The sequence below is a fragment of the Nerophis lumbriciformis genome, linkage group LG13, assembly GCF_033978685.3.
Source record: "Nerophis lumbriciformis linkage group LG13, RoL_Nlum_v2.1, whole genome shotgun sequence".
NCBI classification, from domain to species: Eukaryota; Metazoa; Chordata; class Actinopteri; order Syngnathiformes; family Syngnathidae; genus Nerophis; species Nerophis lumbriciformis.
The window spans coordinates 30,866,642-30,894,320 of record NC_084560.2 but is presented as its reverse complement, the minus strand read 5'-3'; the positions used below and the strand labels follow the sequence as shown (position 1 = coordinate 30,894,320).

Genomic DNA, 27,679 nt, shown 5'->3' with positions numbered 1-27,679 from the left:
GACTTTGGGAAGGCCATTCCAAAACCTTAATTCTAGCCTGATTAAGCCATTCCTTTACCACTTTTGACGTGTGTTTGGGGTCATTGTCCTGTTGGAACACCCAACTGCGCCCAAACCCAACCACCTGGCTGATGATTTTAGGTTGTCCTGAAGAATTTGGAGGTAATCCTCCTTTTTCATTGTCCCTTTTACTCTCTGTAAAGCACCAGTTCCATTGGCAGCAAAACAGACTCAGAGCATAATACTACCACTCCATGCTTGACGGTAGGGATGGTGTTCCCAGGATAAAAGGCCTCACCTTTTCTCCTCCAAACATATTGCTGGGTATTGTGGCCAAACAGCTCAATTTTTGTTTCATCTGACCACAAAACTTTCCTCCATAAGGTCTTATCTTTGTCCATGTGATGTCAGATGAAACAAAAATTGAGCTGTTTGGCCACAATACCCAGCAATATGTTTGGAGGAGAAAAGGTGAGGCCATTAATCCCAGGAACACCAATTCCTACCGTCAAGCATGGTGGTGGTAGTGTTATGCTCTGGGCCTGTTTTGCTGCCAATGGAACTGGTGCTTTACAGTGAGTAAATGGGAGGATTACCTCCAAATTCTTCAGAACAACCTAAAATCATCAGCCCGGAGGTTGGGTTTTGGGCGCAGTTGGGTGTTCCAACAGGACAATTACCCCAAACACACGTCAAAAGTGGTAAAGGAATGGCTAAATAAAGCTAGAATTAAGGTTTTAGAATAGCCTTACCAAAGTCCAGCCTTAAACGTGTGGACAATGCTGAAGAAACAAGTCAATGTCATAAAACCAACACATTTAACTGAACTGCACTAATTTTGTCAAGAGGAGCGGTCAAAAACTCAACCAGAAGCTTGTGGACGGCTACCAAAAGCGCCTTATTGCAGTGAAACTTGCCAAGGGACATGTGACCAAATATTAACATTGCTGTATGTATACTTTTGACCCAGCAGATTTGCTCACATTTTCAGAAGACCCATAATAAATTCATAAAAGAACCAAACTTCATGAATGTTTGTTGTGGCCAACAAGTATGTGCTCCAATCACTCTATCACAAAAAAATAAGAGTTGTAGAAATTATTGGAAACTCAAGACAGCCATGACATTATGTTCTTTACAAGTGTATGTAAACTTTTGACCACGACTGTATGCCAAGATGCTCTTCCTGGGCAATGTTTTCAATATATCCACCCGGACGATCTGATCAAGAAACAGAGACCCTCAGCGTCTCAACCCCCACCTGCAACCTGCAAAAGATTCTGGAGTTCCTGACAAAAAGGCTGCAGGTGGTGAGAATGGGAGGACGTGTGTCTACGATACACACAGTCTGCACGGAATCCCCACAGTGCTTCTGTCTGTAACAATGATGCCTAATGTGCTTCACTGCAGAAGTTGTCTTCGTTTTAGTTTAAACACTGCAAATACCTTAAATAAATAGTATAATTTTTAGTCCTCCGGTCTAATTTATGGTTCATCAAGTCAAGTAAAGCTTTATTGTCATTTAGTTGAGGCAGAAATGAGACAGTGTTTCTTTAAGGAACACCACACATACACATTCCAAGACATATAGCAGCAGAAACTGTCACTGGCACAGCTGACAAGCATCTGGAGCAGCTCATATGTTAAAATGGCAGTGGGAATGTCTTCCTAATACAGTAGTTAGAATTTCTGAGAATTATTGAAAATAGCTCCCATAAAATAGATGAAACATGAAAAACAGCTATGCTAATGGTTATTGTGCAAATGTGCACAGCTTGATGATCAGCAGTTCAGCATTCTTACAGCTGTGAAGCTGTAAGAATGTGTTCCGGCATTTTATGGTACGGTACTGTTTGCCTGATGGCAGTAGTTCAACTCGACTTCATTCAAATCAGCATGCAAAATGTGGCATTTCACTACCCATGAAAACTGATTTTTTTAAATGTATATTTATTTAGACATAAACCCCTTGGATGAATGTGCAATGTTTTTTTAACTGTGTAAATACTTGTGCAATATAAGAAAGTTCATGTGACTGTTTACCTTTGTTTAGACTTAGACTTCCTTTTTTATTGTCATTCAAATTTGAACTTTACAGTACAGATAAGAACGAAATTTCGTTACATAAGCTCATGGTAGTGCAGGATAAAAAAGCAATAAGGTGCATATATAAATAAATAAATAGGTTACTGTACAGATAAATATATTGCACTTTTTCACATGCGTCCACGTTTATGGATGTATGTTATATTGTCTTTTTTATTCCAGCGAGTTAATCCATTTTGGGGGGAGTTGAGGGGATAATTTAATTATGATGCGTTTAAGGGTAGTATTTCTATTTAAAATTGTGAATATATCCCATGTCTCTGTATAGTGCTTTTCTATAAAATATGTATGTACTGCATAGATATATTTTCATTTTATTAGTAGTGTATTGTTGAACCTTTTATTATATTGCACTCTCTCTATACTCCTGACTCAAAGATAACACAGCAAAATAATTGCAATGTGCCTGAACTGTAAGTCAAGGCTTACAGTAAATGGCCAATAAACAACCCTGAACACCGAACATTGTCTAAAGCTGGAAATAGACAGTAAGTGAGAAGCAAAATAATTGTGTCAATCATGCTGGTGGTAGCGTCATGTTCTGGAGCTGCACGAATGCCCAAGAGATTTAAAGCATTCCGAGGTAACAATGGTGCTCACACTAAATATTCACACCAAGGACACAATTTAAAATGGTTTACTTTGAGGTGTACACATTTACTGTTTATTGCCAGCTGTGTGTTGAGCCATTTTCATCTCACTATACAAGCAGTACATGGACTACTCTAAAGTTTACTATCTGTAGTTGTGTCCCTTAAAAAGAGACAATGAAACCCTTGCTGAAATGTGAGGGGTGCAAGGGATTGAATCAGACGGCGACTGTCCAGACAGTACATCAATAATAATCATAGTCATGTTTTATGGTCAAATATGTCCTGGCACAAACACATTCAATGGCATGTTGCTCAATTAAAAATTAAATTTTTATAACAACCTCTACACAAAGCCATATTCCCCCCATCAACTTCCATAATTGCATGGAAAATACATAAGGTCAGTTTCAAGAAATTACTTTGACCCACAAGAATTATACTCTATTTCTCAGAAAAGGCATTCAGAGTGTCTTCTATACAGTTATGATGGATAGTATTGTGTACATCATAGACCACAATGGGGCTACATTTGGTCTTCCTCAAAACCTATTCAAACCTAAACACGGCCTATTCACATCTCGAGGGGCTCATCTAAGCAGTTGATACAAAAAAGGCAGTTACTTTTACCTTAAATCATACTTATTGAATGTAATGATAATACCTGTTTCATGTAGGCATAACACATGGTCTCGGCGACACGTTTGCCTTCGTCATAGCATGCACGAGGACCAATGGGATTCACATGGCCCCAGTACTCTTCATTTTGGGGATGTACCTCAGGGTCTAGAAAAAAACAACATTTTAATTTTTATCTTTTCGTTATTGCCACAGAATTTCGAAAGTCTATAGAAAAAATATGCATTACACATAAGTTGCACAATGGTCAAGAGATCAGCATGGCACGTGATGCCTGCTCTATACTTTTGATTGTTGCTTTTTCTTTTTCTTGATGATAACAGAAAAGGGTACCCGTGTTGCCAAAGAGGAAACGTGTATATACAAATAAAAATAAATAGTACAGTATATATGGATAAATATGATCAGCAATAGAACTAAGCTGCACAAGTGTTACACACATTTCAGCTATGGCTACTTTGTAGAGTATATACAGTACAGGCCAAAAGTTTGGACACACTATTTCAATGCGTTTTCTTTATTTTCATGACTATTTACATTGTAGATTGTCACTGAAGGCATCAAAAGTATGACACTTGTGAAGTGAAAACCATTTCAGCTGACTACCTTTTGAAGCTCATAGAGAGAATGCCAAGAGTGTGAAAAGCAGTAATCAGAGCAAAGGGTGGTTATTTTGAAGAAACTAGAATATAAAACAAGTTTTCAGTTATTTCACCTTTTTTTGTTAAGTAAATAACTCTACATGTGTTCATTCATAGTTTTGAGGCCTTCAGTGACAATCTACAATGTAAATAGTCATGGAAATAAAGGGTGTACCCTGCCTTCTGCTCGATTGCAGCTGAGATAGGCTCCAGCACCCCCCGTGACCCCAAAAGGGATAAGCAGTAGAAAATTGATGAATGGATGGATAAATAAAATGCATTGAATAAGAAGGTGTGTCCAAACTTTTGGCCTGTACTGTATATACACTCATTCATATATATATATATATATATATATATATATATATATATATATATATATATATATATATATATATATATATATATATATATATATACACGGTAGAAAATGGATGGATGGAAATATATATATATATATATATATATATATATATATATATATATATATATATATATATATATATATATATATATATATATATAAGTCAAGAAGAGACTTCCTGAAGTCTCTTCTTGACTTCAGGAAGAGAATGACCCTGGTGGAGCCCATCAAGATCCAGGGCCGGGAGGTGGCAGTAGTAGAGCAGTACAAGTACCTGGAAGTCCACTTGAACAGCAGACTGGACTGGAAGGACAACTGCAAAGCTGTTTACAAGAAGGGCATGAGCAGACTCTTTTTCCTGAGGAAGCTTAGGTCCTTTAATGTGTGCAGCAAGCTGTTGGAGATATTTTATCAGTCTGTTGTGGCCAGTGCACTGTACTTTGCAGTGGTTTGTTGGGGGAGCAGCACCAGCAAAATGGACTCAAACCGGATTGATAAACTGATCCGGAAAGCTGGCCAAACTATTGGCACGCAGTTGGAGGTGTTTGTGTCAGTGAGGGATAGGAGGACACTGGACAAACTGCTGGCCATCATGGACAATACTGCCCACCCACTCCACCTGACAATTAAGGGACAGCGGAGCTCATACTCCAACAGGCTCCTTCAACTTCCTTCCCGCACTGTGCGATTCAAGAACTCCTTCATTCCACACTCCATCCAGCTGTATAATCACTCGCCATACAGCAATAGATGACATCTGCCTATTACCTAACACCTGACATGTTAGCTACTTCTCTTTGTTTATAATGTCTATTCTCTATTTCCTGCTGGATCTACTCTCTATTTTATGCTGCTGCTGTCACTTTTACTGTATATACTGTATTATATTGTACATGGTCATTGGTATATATTGTATATATGTTATAGACATAATATAATATATCTGTATATATATATATAATATACTGTACACATATTATGTATATATTCGTATATATGTTAGATTTTTTATCGCTATATTACCGGTAGTCTATTTATACCTGAATTGTCCTTTCCATCCTTACACATTCCATCATTGTAACTGAGCTACTGTGTTGAACAATTTCCCTTGTGGATCATTAAAGTTTGTCTAAGTCTAATATATATTCACACACATATATGTATATTGTGAATATATATATATATATACATATATATATATATATATATATATGTATGTGTGGGAAAAAAAATCACAAGACTATTTCATCTCTACAGGCCTGTTTCATGAGGGGGGGTACCCTCAATCGTCAGGAGATTTTAATGGGAGCATTCGCATACCATGGTTTATATAGGGCACAGAGTGGCCGGGTACAGGCTGGCCTAGGGGCGTGGTGATTGGCTCATGTGTTACCTAGGAGGTGTTTCCGTCTATGGCGGCATGTTGTTACAATTTCGCTGCGCTTGTTGAGGGATGACAGGTCTGGACGGTAAATAATAAACAGTTTCTCTTTCAAGCATAGGTTGCATCTTTTATTACCACTATTGTAAGGTGTGCTGGATGCAAGAATTTGCCATGTTATTGAATATTCAACATTATTGTCTTTGAGGTCCCAAATGTGTTTGCTGAGTTCTGTGGTATTTCGCAGGTTTTTGTTCCTGAAAGAAGCCTTGTGATTGTTCCATCTGGTTTTGACAACAATCACAAGGCTTCTTTCAGGAACAAAAACCTGCGAAATACCACAGAACTCAGCAAACACATTTGGGACCTCAAAGACAATAATGTTGAATATTCAATAACATGGCAAATTCTTGCATCCAGCACACCTTACAATAGTGGTAATAAAAGATGCAACCTATGCTTGAAAGAGAAACTGTTTATTATTTACCGTCCAGACCTGTCATCCCTCAACAAGCGCAGCGAAATTGTAACAACATGCCGCCATAGACGGAAACACCTCCTAGGTAACACATGAGCCAATCACCACGCCCCTAGGCCAGCCTGTACCCACCCACTCTGTGCCCTATATAAACCATGGTATGCGAATGCTCCCATTAAAATCTCCTGACGATTGAGGGTACCCCCCCTCATGAAACAGGCCTGTAGAGATGAAATAGTCTTGTGATTTTTTTTCCCACACATACATATATTGCGCTCTACTACGGTATCGAGCACTATTTTTTGGATAACCTTATTAAGACATATATATATATATATATATATATATATATATATACACACACATATTCATATATTCACAATATATATTTATGTGTGAATATATATACACATATATATATATATACACACATATATATATATATATATATATATATATATATATATATATATATATATATATATATATATATATATACATACAGTATCTATGCTTTGTGCACTAACATCCAAAAACTGGAAATGACGCATTACTGCATACGTCAGTAGCCAAAGGAGGAAATATGAATATTTAAATGTAATAATTTAGAATATGTAATAATATGAAATATAATAACTAAGGATGTATAGTCAATTTACAATTGAATCGGAGCCTCTGATCGTGATCAAATTGGTCCCACCTATATTCAACATAAAAAACATTTTATCTTTCTATGTGTTTTTTTAATTGATGCTATCACAATAGGGCACCAGTAACAGCAACATGGAAAAACAAAAAATACAAATGTGTAAGGATTCATTATAACAAATTGTATATCATTATAACAAATTGTATGGTTTGTGAAACCTTTCATCTGTTTGTCAACACATCAGTCCAGTTCCAATCAGGACTAGATTATCCCACTGACCCAGAAGGTTCATAAATATAGACCTAGACAACATATGAAAATCAACTCGATAACTTTGCTGACTTCGATAATAGTCATGTCAGTGTGTTAACTGAAGTGAATTACATTTATATAGCGCTTGTTTCTCTAGAAACTCAAAGCACTTTATACATAGTGAAACTCATTATCTACATTTAAACCAGCGTGGGTGGCACTTGGTAAAGTGTCTTGCCAAGGACACAACGACAGTGACTAGGATGGCGGAAGCTGAAATTGAACCTGGAACCCTCAAGTTGCTGGGACGCCCGCTCTACCAACCCAGCCACGCAGTCCTGTTTTCTTTGTCTCTCGATTTCAAACATGGTGAAAGTGGGTTCAATCTGTGCATCGCTCTCAGCACCTGAGCGTGTTTATTCAATAGCAGAATAAAATCAATTGGTGAGTCCTCTTGTCAGTCATCCACAACCTTTGTCTCAGTGGGCAAAAGTGAGACAGCTAGTTGTATCTAGTCCAGATTGGGGATGTCTAAAGTGGTTTCACTAAAGGAGTTTGGAGAACAACTACAAGTAAGTAATTACATTGTATTTATAAAGCGCTTTTCACAGATAAAAATCATGAAGCGCTGTACAAAACATAGGTGAATTAAAACAACATCCATCCTTCCATTTTATACCGCTTGTCCCTATCGGGTCGCGGGGCTGCTGGAGCCTATCCCAGCTGCACACTGGCGGAAGGCGGGGTACACCCTGGACAAGTCGCTACCTCATCGCAGGGCCAACACAGATAGACAGACAACATTCACACTCACATTCACACACTAGGGCCAATTTAGTGTTGCCAATCAACCTATCCCCAGGTGCATGTTTTTGGAGGTGGGAGGAAGCTGGAGTACCCGGAGGGAACTCACACAGTCACGGGGAGAACATGCAAAGATTGAACCCAGGACCTTCGTATTGTGAGGCACATGCACTAACCCCTGTTGCACTGTGCTGCCCACAATTAAATTAAAACACCATAAATAGGATTTAAAAAAGTAAATTTAAGAATTTAAAAAGAAGTTAAAAAGCACATTGACTAAAAACTTTACATACAAAATGCTAACAGAACTTTATTACAATAACCGAGGTGACCTGAACTGTTCTTACCTCCGTAAACCTCCGATGTAGAAGCCAAGAGGAGTCGGGCGCCCACGCGTTTAGCAAGGCCTGTGTGACAAAACCAGACAGACTTTCTTTACAGGGACAAATAAGAGCTGATTGTGCAAACAACATTGGATACATGCAGTGATAATAGGCACATTCTTCCTCCATTAGGCTGCACAATCAACAAATGCATTCCTATCATTCAGTCACAGTGCTGTGGCAAGACTGGCATGTTTGGTTAAGACATCCATCCATTTTCTCCCGCCTGCCCCTTTCGAGGTCGCAGGGGGTGCTGGAGTCTATCTCAGCTACATTCGGGCGGAAGGCAGGGTACACCCTGGACAAGTCGCCACCTCATCGCAGGGCCAACACAGCTAGACAGACAACATTCATACTCACATTCACACACTAGGGTCAAAGGACAATCTTTTTTTCCCTTTGACATTCAAATATATACAGTTGTGTTCAAAATAATAGCAGTCCCACATCACTTAGCTATTTAAATCACTGTTTTTGTTAGAATTTCAACTTCTACACTGCAAGTAAGTTTCTCTTAGTAAAAGTATAGAAAACCAACAGACCCAACATGCATGACGTGCATGCTGCTGATTCTGTGAAACTGAATCATTTACTGAAAGGGGCGTGTTAAAAAAAAAATAGCAGTGCTGAGTTCCATAAGTGACGTCATTGATTATGTGAAAAAAAAAGGTGTTAAACAGGTGGCCCTTATTTAAGGATCAAGGCAACGGACGCTGCATATGCTGGCTGTGCATTTGTCCTTGGAAAACAGAGTAAAATGGGTCGTTCCAGACACTGTTCAGAAGAAGAGCGTTCTTTGATTAAGAAAGTAATAAAAGAGGGGAAAACATATAAAGAAGTGCAGAAACTGATAGGTTGTTCAGCTAAAATGATATCAAACGCTTTAAAATGGCAGCCAAAACCAGAAAGGCGAGGAAGAAAAAGAAAAACGACTATTCAAATGGATCGGAGAATAACCAAAATGGCAAAGGCTCAGCCAATGATCAGCTCCAGGAGGATCAAAGAAGATCTAAGATGGCCTGTGAGTACTGTAACAATCAGACCACGTCTATGTGAAGCCAAGGTACCAGCAAGAAGCCCCCGCAAAGTCCCATTGTTAAAAAAAAGACGTGTGCTAAAGCGGTTACAAATTGCCAAAGAACACATTGACTGGCCTAAAAAGAAATGACGTAATATTTTGTGGATTGATGAGAGTAAGATTGTTCTTTTTGGGTCTAAGGGCCACAGACAGTTTGTCAGACGTCCTGCAAACACTGACTTCAAGCCCCAGTACACAGTGAAAACGGTGAAGTATGGTGGTGCAAGCATAATGATATGGGGATGTTTCTCGTACTATGGTGTTGGTCCTATTTATTGCATACCAGGGATCATGGATCAGTTTTAGTACATCAGAATACTGGAAGAATTCATGTTGCCATATGCTGAAGAGGAAATGCCCTTGAAATGGGTGTTTCAACAAGACAATGACCCCAAACACACCGGCAAGCAAGCAAAATCATGGTTTCAGACAAACATAATTCTAGTAATGGAGTGGCCAGCACAATCCCCGAACCTTAATCCCATTGAAAACTTGTGGGCTGTCATAAAAAAATGCTGTTTATTAGGCAAAGCCAATAAATGCAGAGGAATTGTGGAACGTAGTACAATTGTCCTGGGCTGCAATACCTGTTGACCGGTGCCAGAAGTTGGTGGACTCCATGTGCCACAGATGTGAAGCAGTTATCAGAAACAGTGGTTATGCAACTAAATATTAGTTCATGATTCTCAAGAAAGTTGAATCTGCAAGCCTTTCTTAGTTTATACAGTACATTCGAGTTTTGTAAAGAAATATGTCAGCACTGCTATTTTTTTGTTTTATATTTATTTACTTTTTGTAAAATATTATCAAATTCAATTACTTTTTTTCCAATTTCCTGGCTTCGAAATAGAATGTGCAGTGTCCCCAATGCAATTGTGTTCATTAAAATACAATTTGAAGAATTTTGAGGTTTACTCACCTTTTTAAACACACTGCTATTATTATGAACATAACTGTATATATATATCCTTTAACTCACCGAGCATGTTGAGAGTGCCAATGGTGTTCGTCTTGAGGGTTTTGATGGGGTTGTACATATAATTGGGAGGAGAGGCCGGCGAAGCCAAGTGAAAGATCTGATCCACTGAGGAGAGAAGAAGCAAAGACAATATAACACTGGCAAGGAAACATGAGTTCAAAACATTCAGAGAGGTTCTGCAAAACCTTTAACATTGACATTGAATTGCATGAATAAAAAAGTCAAAGCCAGCTGTCAAAGAAATGAGCAACGTATTGAACAAAACCAAAAACTACCCTGGGAAAGCCAAATAAAAAAGTATTTTTAATACAAAAACTCTGGGTGTGTTAAATTTTGTTTAATGATTACTTTCTGCTAATGACACTTGTTGGCTAGGGAAATAACTTCTGATCCAGACCGCTAAGGTAGTTATCTTCTTTTGACTGCCTAAGCTGCTGCATTATATTAGCATTTAACTTTTAGGAGCGCTTTTGGGTCATTAAAAGTTGGAACACTCGAGTCCAGCAGTTTGTGACGGGGCAAAATTAAATTTTGTTGGTCCAGTTTTGTATCAGAGGTAATATTTTTAATTAGCTCCACCCTTAATAACAAACTAAACTGAAAACATAAATGAATATCACCTTTTGAGACTAAGGATGCATTTACACTTTTAGTTTAGCTTAGTGGTCCAAACCAAAACATTAAAAAAAAAAAAAAAAAAGTCCCTGCTTGTATACTTACGTGCAGTTTACTAGGTATTCACACTGGTATTTTTGTTAAAGGACCAAAAGCTGCTCAGTAAAAAAATATATGCATTAAGGGCCCAATTCTCCCATGTGCTGAAGTGAAAAAAGGTGCGCACCTGCACAAATTCTGGCTGAGCAGCAATCTCCCACTCAACTTAAGTCTGTCACTGAGCACCTTCATCCAAGATGCGCACTTTGGGTAAAGCAACATTTAATGCACCAGTAGAGTAGAAAAACAAGTTGCCTCTATATTGAAGCTATTATCATATATATCTGTTTTATGACACTGAAAAACTTACAAAGTTTGCAAATACATATGATCAAAATAGTATCAATCGCACAGAGATTCCCGAGCTATTTTGAGAGATAATGAGGAAGCCAGTCATGTCATCGCGTGACGGCGAGATAGAAACCACAGATACCTTCTTCACCAACAACAATGCAAATCATGCAGACTTTGTGAGAGTCAACAACGATTACTTTGGGAAAAATTATGATCCATAAACCTATATTGTTGATCCTAAATAAAAGGAACATTTTAGACAAGTTTCAGAAGCTCTGCCAAACAGATCTAGCTTTAGTAAAACACTAAGCATCGTGTAGCAGTATTGCTAAGTGTTAAACAATAAACACAAACCACCAACATAATACAACAATAGCTTACTGTACAATGTTTGCTCTCACTGCGATGACGACTAATAGGGTAACAATATCTTCCAGTTTAGCGGAAAATATCATCTTGATCCACACAAAGGGTTACCAAGGAAGTCTCCCTGCAGACACGGTTGTGTGTGTTTGTCACCATCTCCGGGTATGAATTGAATGTCATAGATGAACAACTTCTAGATTCAAGGCTAAATCCTCCTAATATCCAGATGAGAGCCATGATTTATAATCTAGAATAATTTTGACGAGGCGAGACGCGATGATGCGGGAGCAGCAGGACATCGCTGCCGGCTCAGAGTAAAGCAGCGGAGGGCTATTGAGCTGTCTGTATCATTGTGCTGCTAAAAAATAGTTTGTCTGCGTTAGCGCTTATAATAACAGCATCGCTAATATTTGGTTAATATCTGTATAAAAGGTGTTGGCGAGTTTCGGATGGTTATTTTTAGGGTTTTAAAGGTGAAATTGAGAGAGCCCCTATTGACTACATTGTTAGCAAACTTTTTATGTATTTATTTAGTTACGACTTAGAATGCATAAAAAAAAAAAAAACATGTTCATGTCTTATATAGGGATTGTGATTGATAAGACAAATGTTTGCATATTTCCAGTATGACTGATCTGATACTATGGTCAGAGTGCAGAAGTGTTACTCCAGTGACGTCAATCTATGGAAATAGCTGAAGGTATTCGGAGCGGAATATTAAAATACCATTAGATATGGTTTAATAGATACTATAAAACACAATTAAGCAAATAAAGTCAACTTGTTTTCCCACTCTATTGGTGCTTTAAATGTGGGCGTTCCCTATCAAATCTGGCCTACCGTGTATTCTCCCACCGACTTACTGTGCATTTGGAAAGTATTCACAGCGTTTCACTTTTTCCACATTTTGTTATCCATCCATTTTCTACCGCTTGTCCCTTACAGGGTCGCGGGGGGTGCTGGAGCCTATCTCAGCTGCATGTTATAGCCTTATTCCAAAATGGAATAAATTAATGTTTGTCCTTAAAATTCTACAGGCAACACCTAATATTGTCAATGTGAAAAATTACTAACAATTAAAAAAATCATATGAATGAATGAATTTGATGCCACAAGCTTGGCACATCTATCAGTTTTGCCCATTCCTAATTGCAGCACCTCTCAAGCTCCATCAGGTTGGATGGGAAGCGTTGGTTTTCATCCAGGATGTACATTGCTGCATTATTTTTTCCCACTATCTTGACGAGTCTCCCGGTTCCTTCCGCTGAAAAACATCCCCACAGCATAGTGCTGTCAACACCATGCTTCATTTGCTGCATATTTATTGCAGTTTTTCGCTAAATAAAAGCAATATTTCTCAAATTTAAAAAAATACTACATTTGCGACTTGAAGGTGTTCCCATTAAAGGGTGTTTTGTGTCATGAGCCGTGATTCTTGTAAAATTTTGTGCCGCGAGACTCCACTTAGAGAAAGATGGACGCTTTGCGATTCCATGGTTTTGGAGCTGTGATTACAATTGCAGCCACTGCTGTTGTCGTGATTGCCAATACAAGACAAAGGCAGCGGGTGATCGCTAAAAGGCAACAGCGCCCTTACGTCCGGCAGCGGCCATGAATAAGGGATTTTTGTGGGAGAATTGTAAACGAGGAATTCACAGACGAATCGTGGATTCAAGGGACCCCTCGACATTGTTCGGGCATGTGGGTCTCTACGAGCCTGTGGGGATGGTATAGGCATGGAGATGAGCGTTGTTTAGTTTCCTCCAAACATGACACCTGGCATTCACGCCAAAGAGTTCAATCTTTTGTCTCATCAGAGCACAGAATTTTGTTTCTCATGGCCTGAGAGTATTTCAGGTGAATGTTGGCAAACCTTTACGAAGGAATGGGTTCTGTCTGGCCACTCTACCATGCCATGCAGGCCTGGTTGATGAATTGCTGCCGAGATGGTTGTCCTTCTGGTAGGTTCTCCTCTCTCCACAGAGGAATGCTGTAGCTCTGACAAAATGACCATCGGGTTCTTGGTCACCTCTCTGACTAGACTAAAGGAAATGGAGCAATGTAAAGAGACACCTTGGAGGAAACCAATGCTTCCCATTCAACATGATGGAGCTTGAGAGGTGCTGCAAAGAGGAATGGGTAAAAGTGTGTAAAGATAAGTGTGTCAAGCTTGTGGCATCGTATTCAAAAAGACTTAAAACTACAATTGCTGCCAAACCAGCATCAACAAAGTAGTGAGCAAAGAATACTTACGTACATGTGATTTTTTTATTTTTTTTTATTTTAATAAATTTGCAAAATAAAAATAACTTTTCACATTGCTATTATAAGGTATTGTGTGTAAAATGTTGAGAACAAAAATTAATGTATTCCATTTTGGAATAAGGCTGTAACATAAAAAGATGGAAAAGTCAAGCGCTGTCAATAATTTCCCGATGCACTGCAAGTGCCTTTGTTCTTACGCACTTCTGAGGCTACAATTCGTCCAGCACTCCTTGGATGCAGTGTACATCATAAAAGGAAGTTCCATAAAATTGTCAAATCTATTCCAAAAACTTCAATTAAGACACCTGAAACATCCACTAAGATGATGAGAAAAGAACCATAATGCCACAATTATCAACAATCGAAATGCACGTCGTTGTCTTGTAAGTGATTTACTGTCATTTCAACACGGGTTGTGTAGTTTTCACTCAAGTGAACCAAACTGTACCAGAGTTCACTTGTACTTGGGATCTATCTCTCAGGTGGTCTCAGTACGCTTGTTTTAATGCATTGCAGGATTAGGATGATTGCGTTCATACAAATCTTACAGAGTAAACATCAGAGTACGGTACTTAGAAAACTTGCACAGTTTAGTCCATTTAAAATTAAACTTCAGTGCAGACCAAACCAATAGTCCCAGACTCTCTGTAAGGTACCTGGTTCAGCTATGGTGAGAAAGTGACGAACCAAGTTGTCCCAAACCTTAATGGCATATTGGTGTTACAACCAAGATGGGGCCACCTACGGATGCCCTGGTGTTTTGGTGCGCCCTGTTTTGTCTTTCTCTGTGAATTTTATTGTGTATCTGCATGCTCTTACACCCAAGAAGCTTATCAACATAAGAACTACTTAGCCAACCGACCTACTGCCACTTTTTTGGCATCTGCTGCGGATTTGGTCCATCTTTTGACCAAAAAAGTGAGACGGTGCAGAAGAGGAAAGAGAGTTGGAGCTCTTGTGCGTCTCCGCGGACGTGGATTACGCATGTTCGATAGGCCTTGGTGGAAAATCAATTTTATCAATATAATCAAGTAGGGCTGGGCGATATATCGATATACTCGATATATCGCGGGTTTTCTCTGTGCGATATAGAAAATGACTATATCGTGATATTCGAGTATACATTCTCACGCAGTTGCTTTTAGCTGCGGGCATTACACTGAATGCGTTTCCCACTCTTTCTTGTCTCTCCTTCTCCCAGAAACTTAAACAAGCGCACCGTCTTACACACGTCACATGTGCAACGTCACACGCTCCCACGGAGCAGACAGGTAGCGACATGGTAACGTTAGCTGTGATGCCAACGGTGAGGTGCGGGTGGTCATACGAGAGAGAGAAGGTGCAAATCTGGTAACAAACGGAGGAAGAATTAATTACCAAGAAAAACAGCACGGGATCCATCGTCAGGCAGTGGTTTGGCTTCAAGCGGGAATATGTTCAACATTTATGCGGCAAAAGCGTTGCTACAAAAAGTAGCACCACTGCTAACGTAGCATCATTTGAAAAGTCACCCGCTAGAGAATGAGGAGTGCTTGAAACTCTGCATGTCAACCTCTCCGGCCGGTGCCACACCAACAAAATGCCGAAGCAACTATTTCCAGATCAACACCGTATGAAAAAAAAGTCAACAACAGAAGGAGATAACGTCCGCAGGAACCTATTATGCAGCTAATTTTTTTTTCAATCCGGTTTCAGGGCAAATCACTCTACGGAGACAGCCCTCGCAAAAATGACTAATGATCTACTGCTAACGATGGATTCTGATGCGTCATCTATGTTGCTGCTTCTTGATCTTAGCGCTGCTTTCGATACCGTCGATCATAATATTTTATTAGAGCGTATCAAAACACGTATTGGTATGTCAGACTTAGCCTTGTCGTGGTTTAACTCCTATCTTACTGACAGGATGCAATGCGTCTCCCATAACAATGTGACCTCGGACTATGTTAAGGTAACGTGCGGAGTCCCCCAAGGTTCGGTTCTTGGCCCTGCACTCTTTAGTATGTACATGCTGCCGCTAGGCGACATCATACGCAAATACGGTGTTAGCTTTCATTGCTATGCTGATGACACCCAACTCTACATGCCCCTAAAGCTGACCAACACGCCGGATTGTAGTCAGCTGGAGGTGTGTCTTAATGAAATTAAACAATGGATGTCCGCTAACTTCTTGCAACTCAACACTAAGAAAACGGAAATGCTGATTATCGGTCCTGCTAAACACCGACATTTATTTGATAATACCACCTTAACATTTGACAACCAAACAATTACACAAAGCGACTCAGTAAAGAATCTGGGTATTATCTTCGACCCAACTCTCTCCTTTGAGTCACACATTAAGAGTGTTACTAAAACGGCCTTCTTTCATCTCCGTAATATCGCTAAAATTCGTTCCATTTTGTCCACTAGCGACGCTGAGATCATTATTCATGCGTTCGTTACATCTCGTCTCGATTACTGTAACGTATTATTTTCGGGTCTCCCTATGTCTAGCATTAAAAGATTACAGTTGGTACAAAATGCGGCTGCTAGACTTTTGACAAGAACAAGAAAGTTTGATCATATTACGCCTATACTGGCTCACCTGCACTGGCTTCCTGTGCACTTAAGATGCGACTTTAAGGTTTTACTACTTACGTATAAAATACTACACGGTCTAGCTCCAGCCTATCTTACCGATTGTATTGTACCATATGTCCCGGCAAGAAATCTGCGTTCAAAGAACTCCGGCTTATTAGTGATTCCCAGAGCCCAAAAAAAGTCTGCGGGCTGTAGAGCGTTTTCTATTCGGGCTCCAGCACTATGGAATGCCCTCCCGGTAACAATTAGAGATGCTACCTCAGTAGAAACATTTAAGTCCCATCTCAAAACTCATTTGTATACTCTAGCCTTTGAATAGCCCCCCTTTTTTTAGACCAGTTGATCTGCCGTTTCTTTTCTTTTCTCCTCTGCTCCCCCCTATCCCTTGTGGAGGGGAAGACACACAGATCCGGTGGCCATGGATGGGGTGCTGGCTGTCCGGGGTCGGGACCCGGGGTGGACCGCTCGCCTGTATATTGGTTGGGAACATCTCTGCGCTGCTGACCCGTCTCCGCTCGGGATGGTTTCCTGCTGACCCCACTGTGGACTGGACTCTTACTGTTATGCTGGATCCACTATGGACTGGACTCTCACAATATTATGTTAGACCCACTCGACATCCATTGCATTCGGTCTCCCTAGAGGGGGGGGGGGTTACCCACATATGCGGTCCTCTCCAAGGTTTCTCATAGTCATTCACATCGACGTCCCACTGGGGTGAGTTTTTCCTTGCCCTTATGTGGGCTATACCGAGGATGTCGTTGTGGCTTGTGCAGCCCTTTGAGACACTTGTGATTTAGGGCTATATAAATAAACATTGATTGATTGATTGATTGATATTGAAATATCTTGTGTGACATCATGCACAAAAGCGCACTTTATTTGTTTTTAACTATTGTAGTGGCGTTCTGTACAAAAAGTACACTTTAGTTTAGTGTTGTTTTGATATGTTATGGGTTATACTTGACTATACTTTGACACTATTTCCACATTCACCCATTCACACACACATTCACACACTGATGGTGGGAGCTGCCATGCAAGGCCCTAACCACGACCCATCAGGAGCAAAGGTGAAATGTCTTGTTGAACGACACAACGGAACCCTCAAGTTGCTAGCACAGCCACTCTCTCAACTGTGCCACGCTGTCCCCCTGTCATCTTGGTGACATCATTCACAAAAGTGCACTTATAGCTTGTTTTAAAATGTCTCTGACAATCTTGCACTTTCTGTTTTGGAAATGACATGAATGTCTGTGCCACTGCTTAATAACTGTTTAATAAATACAGTTTTGGTCAATTGACTTAGTTGTGATTTCCCTCTCTGCATAAAAGTTTAAAATGAGCATATATTAATGCAGTATGAAGAAGAATGTTTTAATGTAGACACATAGAATCATCATACAGGTGTGATTATATGCATCAAGTTTTAATTCAAGGCTAAGGCAAAATATCGAGATATATATTGTGTATAGTGACATGGCCTAAAAATATCGAGATATTAATAAAAGGCCATATCGCCCAGCCCTATATTCAAGTTTTTTATTGCAGATGATTTAAAAAATGATGACAGCCAACTTTACATGCCCCTAAAGCTGACCAACACGCCTGATTGTAGCCCCCTGGAGGCGTGTCTAAATGAAATTAAACAATGGATGTGCAGCAACTTTTTGCATCTTAACGCTAAGAAAACAGAAATGTTGTCAAGCAGTAGCAGGTGCTACCAGCACCTATTTTATATTTTATAATACCACCAAACAATTGTACAAAGCGACTAAGTAAAGAATCTTGTTTTTATCTTCGACCCAACTCTCTCGTTTGAGTCACACAATAAGAGTGTTACTAAAACAGCCTTCATTCATCTCTGTAATATCGTTAAAATTCATCCCATTTTATCCACCACCAACGCTGAGATTATTATTCATGCGTTCGTTACATCTTATGTCGATTACTCTAACACATTATGTTCAGGTTTCCCTATGTCTCGCATTCTGGCTTATTAGTGATTCCAAAAACCCCAAAAAGTCTGCAGGCTATAGAGCCTTTTCGAGTCAGTCTCCAGTATTCTGGAATGCCCTACTGATAACACTTAGAGATGCTACCTCAGTAGAAGCATTTAAGTCCCATCTTAAAACTAATCAATACATTCTAGCCTTTAAAATGACCCTTTTTTAGACTAGTTGATCTACTGTCTCTCTTTTCTGCCCCCCTCTCCTGTGTCAAGATGTTATCAGATGGCCATGGAGGACACGCTAGCTGTTCCAAGTCAGGACGCGGGGTGAACCACTCTTCTGTGCCTAAGTTTGTGACGTCTCTGCGCTACTGACTTGTCTATATGCAAGAGGATCCCCCTGCCTACCTCCATATGGACTGTACTATCACATTATTAACCGTAGCCACTCAGCATCCATTGCATCTGCGGTCCTTTTCAAGTTTTGTCTTTGTTCCCATTGGGTTGAGTTTTTTCTTGCCAGGATGTGGGATCAGAGGCCAGGACGACGTTGTGGTTTGTGCAGCCCTTTGAGGCATTTGTAATTAAGGGTTACATAGATAAACTTTGACTTTTATTTGGTTGAAAAAAAATATATATATATTTTTTCTCCTCTTGCTTTGGCATATTTTTTGCCCCGAGAAGCTTCCGTAGCTTTCGCCCTCCCCATTACTTCTCTAGCAGAGATTTACACACCAAGCAAAACCTGGCTAATGCAAATGCGAACGAAAGCGAGATGTTTGTTCCAAAGAAAAAAGTCATCAGTGGTTTACAAACCCCGTTTCCATGGGTTGGGAAATTGTGTTAGATGTAAATATAAACGGAATAAAATGATTTGCAAATCATTTTCAACCCATATTCAGTTGAATATGCTACAAAGACAACATATTTGATGTTCAAACTGATAAACATTTTTTGTTTTGCAAATAATCATTAACTTTAGAATTTGATGCCAGCAACACGTGACAAAGAAGTTGGGAAAGGTGGCAATAAATACTGATAAAGTTGAGGAATGCTCATCAAACACTTGTTTGGAACATCCCACAGGTGTGCAGGCTAATTGGGAACAGGTGGGTGCCATGATTGGGTATAAAAGTAGATTCCATGAAATGCTCAGTCATTCACAAACAAGGATGGGGCGAGGGTCACCACTTTGTCAACAAATGCGTGAGCAAATTGTTGGCCATGTAACACAGTGGTGAACATGCCCTTTCCCAACTACTTTGGCACGTGTTACAGCCAGGAAATTCTAAGTTAATTATTATTTGCAAAAAAATAATAAAGTTTATGAGTTTGAACATCAAATATCTTGTCTTTGTAGTGCATCCAATTGAATATGGGTTGAAAAGGATTTGCAAATCATTGTATTCCGTTTATATTTACATCTAACACAATTTCCCAACTCATATGGAAACAGGGTTTGTAGATTTGCGGCAACAGGACAAATTAATACACACTGCAAGTATGTTTAAAAAAGACAGCATCACAACAAACTTATACCAACATCTGAAAACGAAGCGAACAAGACTGCATCAACAACAAACTCCAGCTAAAAATCAGCTTAAGTTGAATCATTTACACAATGTACCATGTATGAGGAGAAGGGAGCACAATGTAGGGACAGCACAGTAGAGCAGTGGTTAGTGCTTGTGCCTCACAATAACAAGGTTTCTGTGTGGAGTTTGCATGTTCTCCCCGTGACTGCCTGCGTTCACTCCAGGTACTCCGGCTTCCTCCCACTTCCAAAGAAATGGGGATAGGCTGATTGGCAACACTTAAATTGGCCCTAGTGTGTGAATTTGAGTGTGAATGTTGTCTCTGTGTTGGCCCTGCGATGAGGTGGCGACTATTCCAGGGTGTACCCTGCCTTCCAATCAAGTGCAGCTGGAGGCTCCAGCACCCCCTGCAACCCCGAAAGGGATAAGAGGTACAAAATGGATGGATGGATGGATGGAGCACAACGTACAGAGCGATCACTAAAGCCTACATTTGTCCACTTATCATCTGGACTCCCCGGGAACCTTACGCCAGGATCCTGTTCGTGGAATTTAGCTCTGCATTCAAAACCATCCTCCTAACTCTTAAACAGGACAAGCTCAGCTCAATGTCCCCGATACCATTTGCATATGGATCACTGACTTCCTGACAGACCGGAAGCAGCATGTGCAGCTGGGAATGATCATGGTCCATTAGCACCGGATCCCCGCAAGGCTGTGCACGTTCCCCTCTGCTCTTATCGATGTACACAAATTGCTGCACCTCCAGTCACGAGTCCGTGAAACTGTTTTAAGTTTGTGAATGACACTACCAGATAACGATGAGTCTGCCTACAGATGGGAGGTGGACCTTCTGGTGTCCTGGTGCAGCCGCAACACCCTGGAACTAAACGCCCAGAAAACAGTGAAGATGATTGTGGACTTCAGGAAAGCCAGAGGCCCACTGTCCCACTTCACTCTAACAGACTTCATCGTCTTCATCGTGGGCGCACTGGACGCTTTCCGCTTCCTGGGCTCCACCATCACACAGGACCTGAAGTGGGAGCAAAACATCTGCTCCCTCAGGCCCAGCAGAGGATATTTTTCCAGTGGCAGCTGAGGCAACTCAAGCTGCCAAAACAAATGTCGGTGCAGTTCTACAAGGCCATCCTTGCGTCCATCTTCACCACCTTCATCACAGTGCAGTATCCTGGGGCCACAGCCAGGGAAACACACAGATTGCAGCGAATCATACGCTCTGCTGAGAAGGTAGTCGGCTGCAACCTCCCATCTCTCCAAGACGTGTATGCCTCCAGGACTTGAGGCATTGGAAGCTAGGTTGCAGCCGACCCTTCTCACCCTGGACACAAACTATTCGACTTCTCCTCAGTCAAGAGACTAAGGTCCATTCGGACCAAAATCTCCCGCCACAAGAACAGTTTTTCCCCCTCTGCCATCAGGCTCATAAAAAAACTGATCTGTTACGTGAACTGTCACATTCTGCACTGATTTCACTTTCACCTACTGCTCACTGTCCACATCACTTATGTAAATATGTATACAGTCTACAGAGACAAGATATTTTATCTTAAGTGTATTCATAATATTTTATTCATCTGGTTTTATTCTCAATTCTATTTTCAGCGTGGTTATCTGAGTTGTGCTACTTAATGTTTTATGTAGCAGTATTGCACAAAAAAAAATCCTAGTTTGTGGACAATGGCAATGAAAGTATTTTGATTCTTATTATGAACATAAGACAGTGAACAGATTAAACTACGTGGTTAGCATGTACTAATACATAGCAAAAAATGCAATATTTACATGTGTCAAATTGTGCACAATTTCATGCACATTAAACACATTCAGGAAACTCTCATTTACCAATTCCTATGCTTGTCCTAATGCATTCATCACAATTTGTGGCATCAAGCATATTTAGTGTAAACCTTGTGTCAGTTGGTAGATACTGAATGATCAAACTGAGCATAAAGCCTATGATTATAAAACAATCTCATGAGCCATTTTGAGGTCAGCTTACAATGAATCAGAGTGAAATCTATGAACTGTAAAGCTCAAACGAGCAATAATCACATATCTTCTTGAGAACTTCCGCAGTGGCCGTTTGTTTTTGGTTTAATACATCAGTTACAAATAATGGGGGAAAATAGTCCGTTTATGCAAAACCCAAAAGTCCGGTTATTAGGTAGTTTGGTAGAGATACCCAATCATTTTAGCAATGAGATGAATCACCACTTTTTAAAAAGTTTATTATGTCTGTTCTCATGTCAATATTGCTTACACTGTTTGCTGGTGCAATTACCCACTCCTGTTGCTCTTTATGCACAATCTCATAGGAGCCATATTCAAACTGCAACCACCCACACTGGTCTCTGAGCTGGTCTACCTACAGTAATATGCCACAGTACATAGACTGAAATTACTCTTTTTTTTTCCTTTTGTTAAATGTTGTAATACAAGGGGAAGTAAAAAAAAAAAATTTTTTTTTGGTGCAAGGCGGGAAACGGTTACGCAAGTGAGCTTAGAAACAAATCAAGGGTTAAATTTAATGAGGCCTGGAGATAAATGAGTGGTGTACAGAAAGTGAGTCAGCAAATAACGAGGCTCTTGATTCATATTAGAATAATTAAAGGCCTACTGAAACCCACTACTACCGACCACGCAGTCTGATAGTTTATATATCAATGATGAAATCTTAACATTGCAACACATGCCAATACGGCCGGGTTAGCTTACTTAAGTGCAATTTTAAATTTCGCGCAAAATATCCTGCTGAAAACGTCTCGGTATGATGACGTCTGCGCGTGACGTCACGGATTGTAGAGGACATTTTGGGACAGCATGGTGGCCAGCTATTAAGTCGTCTGTTTTCATCGCAAAATTCCACAGTATTCTGGACATCTGTGTTGGTGAATCTTTTGCAATTTGTTCAATGAACAATGGAGACAGCAAAGAAGAAAGCTGTAGGTGGGAAGTGGTGTATTGCGGCCGACTTCAGGAACACAAAACGGCCGGTGTTTCATTGTTTACATTCCCGAAAGATGACAGTCAAGCTTTACCATTGGCCTGTGGAGAACTGGGACAACAGAGACTCTTACCAGGAGGACTTTGATTTGGATGCGCAGACACGGTACCGTGAGTACGCATGCAGCTGCGGCTTCCATACATTTGATTGCTTGCCCGTACGTGCGTGCCGCTATGTGCATGTCACGTACGTAACTTTGGGGACTTTGGGGAAATATATGTGCTGTATGAACTTTGGGGAGGTGAACGGTACTTTGGGCTGTGGGATTGAGTGTGTTGTGCAGGTGTTTGAGTTGTATTGGCGGGTTATATGGATGGGAGGGGGAGGTGTTTGTTATGCAAGATTAATTTGTGGCATATTAAATATAAGCCTGGTTGTGTTGTGGCTAATAGAGTATATATATGTCTTGTGTTTAATTACTGTTTTAGTCATTCCCAGCTGAATATCAGGTCCCACCCGCCTCTCACAGCATCTTCTCTATCTGAATCGCTCCCACTGCCCTCTAGTCCTTCACTCTCACCTTCCTCATCCACGAATCATTCATCCTCGCTCAAATTAATGGGGAAATCGTCGCTTTCTCGGTCCGAATCGCTCTCGCTACTGGTGGCCATGATTGTAAACAATGTGCGGATGTGAGGAGCTCCACAACCTGTGATGTCACGCGCATATCGTCTGCTACTTCCGGTACAGGCAAGGCTTTTTTATCAGCGACCAAAAGTTGCGAACTTTATCGTCGATGTTCTCTACTAAATCCTTTCAGCAAAAATATGGCAATATCGCGAAATGATCAAGTATGACACATAGAATGGACCCGCTATCCCCGTTTAAATAAGAAAATAGCATTTCAGTAGGCCTTTAAGGCGTTGTTTTACCTAGAGAACATTAGGACACGACATGTAATACCAATGTCCAGGGTATCTCCTTAATGTAACTGAATGTGCCGCGCCACTACAGCCCTTTTATTACTGCCACACCTTGAAAATAAGTTTTTTTATTTTACCTAAAAACAAATGAATTATAACATATTGTAGCCCTCAGAAGAAATCACACAAAGTCTAACACTATTTTTATTCATTACCAATCTTATGATAACAAACGTCACAATTCCAACTGGTTTTACCTGCTGTGCAAACACTTTCGTATCGCGAGTCAAATCCAAACCACATGAACATAAAACATTAACACCAGCTGGTCGTTAAAGTATATGAATAGAAATATATAGCCTATTATGTGTGCACTATTGACAAGTGATGTACAGAAAACTTGATCACCGAAAACCGCGCTACAGAAACCGGATGTATACAAAACGCACGCCATTGTCTGGAGCGTTGTCAGCATGTCTTCCATGTGGACGCGATTTGTATATATATTGCAGATATACCCGCGGACAGCCATCTACAAAATGTACAGATATTAAGAGGAGAGTGGCGGCTTTTAAGAAGAGAAAGTCCAACCCGAGCAACAGCGCGAAGCAAGTGTGACGTCATGCTCGCTACAGCTAATAGGGAACCTTAGCTGGGTTTAGACCGTCATTAGAGAGGTTAGTTTTACCCTACTGATTATGTATTGTTGCAATAGTAGAGTTTCTAAACAGAAGTAGAGTCTCTACACAACTAACTTCTATAACACCACCAGAAAAAGATTTGTTGAGTTGTTTTTAATTTAAAAAAAAAAGTAGTTACAAGTCTGTAAACACGTAAAACAAATCTCAACAAAATACATTGTACAAAAAGCAGCAACAATTGAAAATGAGAAAAAACGCCAAACAAAAAATGTTTTAAAAGTATGTATACATTTTTGAGCCTTTTTAAAGAAAATCATATCATCATAGCAAATTATGTAAATTACTCAATGTCGTCATGGTGACCATAACTACGCCCCCACCGTCACAGGTATCTTCGCATTTTAGGGGAAACCCTGATTTCAATGTAATATTTTCTGCGAACACCCTGTAAAGAAAAATAAGCATAAGCTACGAGGAGTTATTCACTTAGGACCCCAAGAAATTGCCTAAATACTTAAAAAAATGGAACCTGCAAACCGTGTTTTTCAGCATAGGTTCTTTGACCCTTTTTGTGCATTTTGTCATGTTAAACACGAGTTATAGATTTAGGTGTCAGTCAAAATACATTGGTGGTGGATGCTAACATTTTATAACTCACTATGACGTGCTCTCCAACATGTTATCCTTTGTGAGACAGCAAATTAGCTGACCGAATCAACAGCACCTTTGCTGATTGTAATCAAGTAGTGCCTCTAATGTGATTAATCAACATAAAATTCCACTTACTGTATTTTTAAAATCATAGGGCACACCGGAATATAAGGCACACTGCCGAGGAGCGGATCTATTTAGGCCCATTTTCATACAAAAGGCGCACTGGATTATAAGGTGCATTAAACGGGTGAAATTATGATTTTTTTTTCTAAATTTAAAACACTTCCTTGTGGTCTACATAACACGTAATGGTGGTTCTTTGCTTGGATTATGTTTTACACACCATCTTCAAGTCGTCTTCTGACCGTTGCTTCAGGATGCACCTTTTGTGAGCGGTTTTATTTACGAGGCTTCGACAGCGTTTTCTCACGGTCATCTTTGTTGTACCGGTGTAGTGTGCAAGGACAAGAGTCGAAGAAGTGTAAAAAAAATGGAGCTAACTGTTTTAATGACATTCAGACTTTACTTAAATCAATAACGGAGCAGCATCTCCTCTTCCGTGGCTCACGTGTCTTGTGAAAAAACGTCCGACCTGAACTCTCTAATAATTAAAGTGTGGGTGAATAATGTAAACCCACTACACCGGTAGTTTTTAGCGCTTCCATAGCGAGTCAACAGACAGATATAAGTTAGAACTTTACGCTACTTTATGTTAGAAATGGTAACAGCGGAGGTTGAATGCCCCATAACAAGAACATAGAGAAAAAGAAGAAGCTTATCGACTATGGACTACAATGACGGAGCGTGCAAATTATCAGGACTTATGCAGATCCCAAATACACATCAGCAGCTACCAAAAGGTAAGAAAAGGTGGTTTTGCATAATATTGTGAAACAAAACGGCAGATATTGTTTGCTAATAGTTACCATTTTGTGGCCCTTATACACACACCATAATAAAACCCGTATGTTGAATCACAGCATGTCTGACTAGGGTAGCCATAATGCTCGGACAATCTATCAAGCGGTGCGGCTTCTCAGCTTACCAAAGTCGTACTAAAACATTTTGACAGATTTTTGAGCGCCATGTGTAATGTTTTATATTCTCAATGGAACATTTAAAGTTTTGGTGTTGTTTACTTGTGTCATCTTACAGTCTACACGTATCTCTTGTGTGACTGCCATCTACTTGTCACACTTATCATTACACCATGTACCAAATAAAATAGCTTCAAGATCGGTAAGCACAACCAGAATTATTCCGTACATTAGGCGCACCGGGTTATAAGGTGCACTGTCAATTTTAAGTGTGCCTTATAGTCCGGAAAATACGGTAATGAAGATAATTTTTAACAATCAATTAACTGTCTATTCTGTCTGTTTTTGAAATCCAAGACCAATTATGTAATTTCATGGTCTTAAATACATTCAGGAGCCAGTCTGTTCCTACCAGTTTAGCGTTAATCTCCACATCTTTGTTGACTCTTGCCAGGATGGAAAAAAACACAAAATCCAATCACTTGTCGTCGTTCCCTCACCCTCGATGTAGAGTGGCTCCACCACGTCATGATTGATGAGCTCAAAGTTCTCATGGCCTATCCAGTGCTCCACGTTCCTTTTCCTCCCCGTGAAGAAGTTGTCCACCACGGTCACCTCATGGCCATCCATCATCAGCTTGTCCGTTAGGTGGGAGCCCACAAAGCCTGCACCACCAGTAATCTTGAAAAAGAAACAAAAATGGTCAAACGTTACAGAAATATTATTACTACACCAGGGGTCTCCTGCTCGCCTCCTGATTTTAAGTAGCTCACCAATAAGGTCTAAAAATATTTGATATGAAGGAGCCCGAGTATGCAAAACCAACTTTTCTTCCTATTGGTACCTGCTGTTGTGTATTTTGGATCTGCATAAGTCCTGAAGATTTGAAATCGAATTGTGGAGATATTGCGGAGATATTTATAAAACAATCTTGCCTTCCTTCATACTTCCTCTGAACCAGGGGTGTCAAACTCATTTTAGCTCAAGGGCCGCATGAAAGAAAATCTATTCCCACGCGGGCCGGACTGGTAAAATCAAGGCATAACAACTTAAAAATAAAAGACAAGTTCAGATAATTTTTTTGTCTCACTTTGGCCAAAAATAGAGCAAGTACATTCTGAAAATGTACATACTACAAATAATCCTCCTGGCAAAACACTTGACGTAAGTTAAAAACTGAGGAAAAAATTGGTACAGTTTCAAAAACACCATGAAGAACACAATAAATTTAGACTTTGTCTCAGTGTTTTTACAAAGCCATTAAACTTGAAGCACTTCTTGTTTAACATTCTAACGATGGCAGTTAATTAAAAATGTTTGGAAAAGCAACCACTTGTTTCCCCAAACCGCCGCATTGGTGAAATCCACATACTGTCACAACACATTCACTTATCAATATTCAAATAT

The 27,679-nt window shown here is 40.0% G+C and overlaps 1 protein-coding gene across 2 annotated transcripts in view; it reads right to left on the bottom strand.

Moving 5' to 3' along the window:
- The window catches only part of uxs1 (UDP-glucuronate decarboxylase 1), a 120,970-nt gene that overhangs the window by 36,209 nt on the left and 57,082 nt on the right, over positions 1-27,679 (bottom strand). For both annotated transcript variants that reach the window (XM_061971054.2, XM_061971055.2), the window contains exons 6-9: positions 26,773-26,953; positions 10,345-10,449; positions 8,252-8,311; positions 3,361-3,482 (exon numbers count right to left, since the gene is read on the bottom strand). In XM_061971054.2, the coding sequence (XP_061827038.1) occupies positions 3,361-3,482; positions 8,252-8,311; positions 10,345-10,449; positions 26,773-26,953 (468 nt within the window). The remainder of the gene's footprint in view (positions 1-3,360; positions 3,483-8,251; positions 8,312-10,344; positions 10,450-26,772; positions 26,954-27,679) is intronic.